Genomic DNA, 6,077 nt, shown 5'->3' with positions numbered 1-6,077 from the left:
GTTCTGACCAATTGGGACTAATGATAACCAGAGTGGAGATCAAGTTTTCTTTCAAACACTTGAAGGCCACCATGCATGCATCGTCAAAGTGGAATTTCACCTCCTTCTCCAAGAGTTTGCATAGAGGATGTGCAATATTTGAAAATTCTTTGATGAACCTCCGATAAAAACTGGCATGCCCCAAGAAACTATGAATACCCTTCACTGAAATAGGCGGTGATAACTTTTCAATCACTTCAATCTTTGCTTTATCCACCTCCAACCCTTTTTGCGACACTTTGTGAACAAGAAGTATACCATCCCTAACCATAAAGTCATATTTTTCCCAATTTAGGACCAAGTTTGTTTCCACTTGTCCTAAGTGTGCTAATCATGTTTCAAAGGTGTAACCCACAATCGAGAAGTCATACATGAAGACTTCCATTGAATCCTCCACCATATTAGCAAAAATATATAGCATGCAATGTTGAAAGTTGCTGGAGCATTACATAACTCGAACGACATCCTTTAAAGGTAGAAGTTCCATACTGGCAGGTGAAGGTAGTTTTCTCTTGGTCTTCTGGAGCGATGGAGATTTGATTATAACCGGAGTACCCATGTAAAAAGCAATAACATCCTTTCTCTGAAAGTGGATCAGGCATTTGATCCATGAAAGGCATGGGAAAGTGATCTTTTTCAGTCCACGAGTTTAACTTCCGGTAATCAATGCATACCCGCCATCCGATCACCGTTCTCATAGACACAAGCTCCTCTTTTTCATTTGGGACTACCATGATGCCTCTCTTTTTCTGTACGCATTGTACCAGACATACCCATTTGCTATCAGCAATAGGGTAGATCACACCTGCATCCAACCACTTTATTATCTCCTTTTTTACCACCACTTGCATCGATGGGTTCAATCTTCGTTGATGTTCAACACTCGGTTTACAGTCACTATCAAGTTGGATTTTGTGAGTGCAAATGCCAGGAGGGTTTCCTACTATGTCAGCGATAGTCCAACCTATAGCTTTGATATGCCTTTTCAAAACCTCAAGGAGTAATTTTATTTTCCATTCAAGCAAATCAGCTGCAATAATCACAGGTAAAGTGTTATTTTCCCCCAAGAATGCATTTTAGAGATGCGAAGGAAGTACTTTCAACTCCAGATTCAGTGGTTCTTCTGTTGATGGATTTGCGGGAGGACTTTCTTGATATTTTAGATCAATGTCCAGCTTCAGTGGAGTCTTAGAATAATCCGCCATGCTTGAGAGCGCATCTACTACCTCTTCGTAGACTTGAACTTAGAACTCATCATAGTTAACAAGCACGGCTTCAAGTGGTTCACTCATACACATCAAATGGCTCACATTAGCCACCGCCTCATCAATAACATCAATAGTAGAGACCACATGAATATTGCTTGGGTGCTTTATTAACTTATAAACATTAAAGGTTACTTCATCTTCGTTTACCCGGAACTTCAGTTCTCCTATTTCAACATCCACCAATGCTCTCCCGGTTTCTAAGAATGGTCTTCCAAAAATGATAGGAATTTCAACATCTATTTCACAATCGAGAATGACAAAATTAGCCGGGAAAATGAATCTATCAACCTTTACCAAGATGTCATAAAGTATCCCAATAGGGTGCTTGATAGATCGATCGGCCATCAAAAGCCTCATTGTTGTGGACTTTGGTTCACCCAATCCAAGTTGCTTATAGATTGCGTATGGCATTAGGTTTATACTTGCTCTTAAATCACATAGAGCGTTGGAGAATTTGAGCTTACCGAGAGTGCAAGGAATAGTGAAGGCTCCGAGATCTTCCTTCTTTTTTATTTTCTCATTAGTCATAATTGCATACAACTATGAGAGACTTCAATTGTTTCATGTCCAAACTTCTTTTCTTGGTGACTAACTCCTTCATGAACTTGGCATAACCTGGCATCTCCAACAATGCCTCCACTAGAGGGAGATTAATTGATAATGTCTTGAAAACCAATAAAAACTTCTTGAACTTTTCATCCTCATTCTTCTTCTTGAGGCGTTGGGGAAATGGAGGAGATATTTTGGGTAAAGGTTGCACAACTTTTGGGATTGGATTGTGTTTCTCCACATGTTTTTGTGGCCCTTTGGCAATGCTTTGATGGATGGGTATTTCTTCCTCCTCCATACCTTTGTCTTCTTCATCATTGCCCATCACATCGCCTATCGCTACCTCCAACTACGAGTAACCACAGCCAGACCTCTATCATCATCTTCCCTTGTCATTTTTTGTTCCAATTGTGCTGAAAGTAAACTCAACTGACCTTCAAGTAGCTTAATTGCATCTGTGTGAGAGTTCACTTTATTGTTAAATGACGAAAAATCGTCTTTCATCCCTGTTAACAAGTCATCTGAATCTTCAACTTTGTGAAGGATGCATGATAGTAAATCATTCACCCGGGGACTACTTACTTGCACTCCCTTTCGACTTTGGGATTTCACTCGATTGATTGTGGTCCTCTTCATGATCATTCTCCTTTTCCAATAATCACTTAGCTCAGCCCATTCTTGATAGTATCTTCTTTGATCTTCCTCCTTGTGATAGTTCCAACCTTGAATCCCACCTCGCTTTAAATAGCGTGGGTGGAAACCCTCCGCGTATTTCTTGGAATTCCAACCTTGATTCTCCCCTGATTTTGAATAACCTAAGGAAGAACCCTCCTCAACTCTAAACACTCCACTTGCTCTCTTAGGATTTTTCACATTCTCCAACATATGCTCTTGTAGTAGCTTCATTTGGGCCAACATCTTCTTGATGTTCTCACCCCTTTATCTTTCTTTATCAAGTTGTTCTTGGGTCATTCTAAAACAAAAAGGAGAGACTTGATCCTCTTGAGTGTACCAAGCTCGATTTATTTTCGTCATGTCTTCAAGAAGAAATGAAGCTAGCTCAAATGATTGCAACATTATTCCCCCTCGAACCAATTGATCAGCCGCTCCTTTATTAACCGAATCTAGACTCTGGTAAACATATTGGAGTAGCAAATCATTTCGTTGCCCGTGAGTTGGGGCATTGAAGTAGGAGTTTCTTAAACTTCAACCATGTTTTATTGATGGGTTCACCCTCTAATCGCTTAAAACCTTGAATGTTATCCCTGAGTTTCATCATACTCAAAGGAGGAAAACAATCTTGTATTAAATGTCGTGATTAGCTCATACCATGATGTGATGGAATTCTTTGGTAGCTCAACCAACCACATGCTAGCCTCTCGTGTCAGAGTTAGTGGAAATAATCCGAGTCGGATTGATTCTTGTGTCACATTCTTAAGTGAAAACAGACTACACACATCTATGAAATTCCTCACATGCTCATGTGGATCTTCATGAACCAGCCCACCATAAAGTCCCTTCACTTGGAGGAGATGAAGGATTCTGCTTGTGACTTCAAAAATCACATTCTCATCAGCGGTTGGTAAGCAAATTGCACCCATTTCTCCTTATTGGGTTGGGTTGTAGACACTATTAATATCATTGATACTGTCTCGGTGACTTGCTATGCTTCCATTCACCTCTTTCTCACTCATTCTTACTTCTACTCAGCCCAGTTAACACCAATGCATTGCAGTCTAACTTGGTTCAACTACAGCCGACAAATTCACAATTGTAACTTCGATAAAAGAACTCTAATCAATGCTACTCCTCGATAGCGGCGCCATTTTGATTAACGTTTCAAGGAAAATTCATCCAATTCTAAGTGTCAACGATCACTAGTTAGTATAAACCCAACTAAATGAGTTGGGGTCGACCCACTGAGAGTAGCATTCTTTTGAATTTGAATATGAGAGTATGACAGTGACCTTTGCAGCTTAACCAACACCACACTTAGGAGTTTATAAGTTAAACTCCCGAATGTCGTTACCAACCCATTTTAACAATCAACACAGAACAATCAAATAACGAGATAACACTTGGTGGATTTGACTAACCAACTGCTGAATTCAACACAATGGGTGTACATCATTACCAACAATGTTAATTCGTTGTGGGTAGAATGGATTATAAGTAGAGAAATTTTCTCTCGATCAATTACTTTATTTCTGTTCAATTCTCTCGAACTTTAACACTCTCCATAAGACACCCAACCCACTTTCTCATCAAATCTACTCTTTCTAGCTAGATACAAAGGTTGAATCTCATGTTTTACTTCCTCTAGCTAAAATGATCATGACCCACTCTTAACGATGCCAAATTACTAATTTGGTTCAATACTTCTCCCTCGAGCAAGCACAAAACTTTGAACTATATTACACTAAACATGAAATAATGAAATTAAACCACAATAATAATTCAGATCCACTTCAAATTAACGCCATAATTCACTAATTGATAACACCCATTTAGTCAAATGCAACAATTGGTCACATCGTCAAACCCCTAAGGTTAGGGTTTTAGCTAATCATTGTAAAGAGATGAAATTCAATACCTGCCACATTTTCCATAGCTGGGTAACTGAAATTGAAAGTCAAAATTTAATGCTATCTTCTCTATTACAAAACCCAAATGAAAAACTTTACCAAAATCACTTGGAATCAACAATAGCATTGTTTTTGCTCTCTCATCAGAATTTCTAAAAAATTTCTCTCTTGCAAAAGTTAATTTATACAAGTCTGGTCTGTGACTTTTGGGACCAATCGACGAGGAAAGTCAGGCATCACAGATTGTCCTTTCGTATCGCCTATATCAGGATTGCCGTTTCATTTTGGGATACGCCCTTTTTGTCTTTTGACTCTCCCATCAAGGTTTCTCTGGATCTCCATCAGTACCTTTGGCGACATGGTCTGCAACACCCCATATTTTACGTGTACAAGTGCTACATATATGGAACTTGATTTAGCTTAGTGGTATAAGTAATGAACTTGATTTCCTAGATGAATGGTGACAATAAAGAAGCTATAAGGGTAACTCCCGTACATTGCAATATTGCACGATCGAGTGAATGTCAAATTTTAGAAATATTTAAATTCGGGATCGAAGGGCAATATGTAAGTCTAAAAGTTAAGGTGATCAAGTGTATATAAGTTTTGAGTTAAACTAAGGAGATTACGCTCAGAAAACGAATAAAAGAATTTAGGTGCTTGTTGGACTTTATAAAGCTAGCATGTGTCACTTACTTGCTTAGCTCAAATGGGCTAGAAAGATTGGGAAAATTAGTTCATGCATTAGTGGGCTCACTTGAGGCCCAAATAAAATAAAAAGGAAAAGGGAATGGAGATGAGGCCTCACACTAATCTGTTCAAGTCCAACTACTTGAGCCCAATAAAGACTAAGGCCCAAATTAAGGGTATAATTCTGGCCCATGGCTTAATATTAGAAAGGGGAAATATTGCTGCCCAAGAGTACATAAAGGGCCCATTTTGTGTATATATAATTCCAAGCAGGTGCATCACCTACTTGGACCAATTTCATAAATTAGTGGCTGATATTAAAACTTAAGAGGTGGGGAAAAGTAAGGCCTTTATAATCCCCAAGTTGCTGGCCATTTCCTGACATTTGAGAATATATAAAAATCACATTTTTCTCTAAGATTCTCCTCTCTCTTTCAAATCATAGTAGCAGCCACAAGTTTCCTAGGGTTCTTGGATAAACCCAAGCCCTTGCAAGGTAAGATAAGTGGAATTACTAATGGATTTAACCTAATTCTCTCATGGAATGCTAGATAAACATGTTAATTAGTTAAGAACAAGCAGAGGACTGAATCTGTCAAAAGTTTAATTGCTCACTTTCCTTTGTTATTGAGAGGCTTTTCTCTTTTTCTTTTGCCTATGTGAAGGGAAGCTCAAGTTATTGAAGAGTTAAAAATTAAAGGAAAAATGAGTTATAGGAATTAAGGTAAAGTGATTGCCCTATCTTTGTCTTCCTTAAACACGAGTCTAAGTATGATATTTTAAATGTATTATTGATAAGAACTAGTGGGTTGATGATGGGAAACTATCGTTTCACGTCCTCTATTGTATGTTGGATTGTTAGGACTGTTTTTGGGACAGGTTGATGTATAGACATATTGGGGACAACTTGGTTGATATCTGGAAAGGGTGTAAATTGTTGATATTG

At 38.5% G+C, this 6,077-nt stretch overlaps 1 protein-coding gene across 1 annotated transcript; it reads right to left on the bottom strand.

Moving 5' to 3' along the window:
* Positions 1 to 1,283: 1,283 nt before the first annotated feature.
* On the bottom strand, positions 1,284 to 2,181 carry LOC125818786 (uncharacterized). Its single transcript, XM_049498333.1, has 2 exons — positions 1,846 to 2,181; positions 1,284 to 1,697 (listed from the first exon to the last, which is right to left on the bottom strand). Exons 1-2 carry the CDS (start codon positions 2,179 to 2,181, stop codon positions 1,284 to 1,286), a joined length of 750 nt encoding a protein of 249 aa, XP_049354290.1.
* Between the last annotated feature and the right edge of the window lie 3,896 nt (positions 2,182 to 6,077).

The sequence above is a fragment of the Solanum verrucosum genome, unplaced genomic scaffold, assembly GCF_900185275.1.
Source record: "Solanum verrucosum unplaced genomic scaffold, falcon-dt-bn FXZP01001219.1, whole genome shotgun sequence".
Classification (NCBI taxonomy): domain Eukaryota; kingdom Viridiplantae; phylum Streptophyta; class Magnoliopsida; order Solanales; family Solanaceae; genus Solanum; species Solanum verrucosum.
Note: the sequence above shows the minus strand (reverse complement) of the source record. Positions and strands in the feature narration are given on the sequence as shown.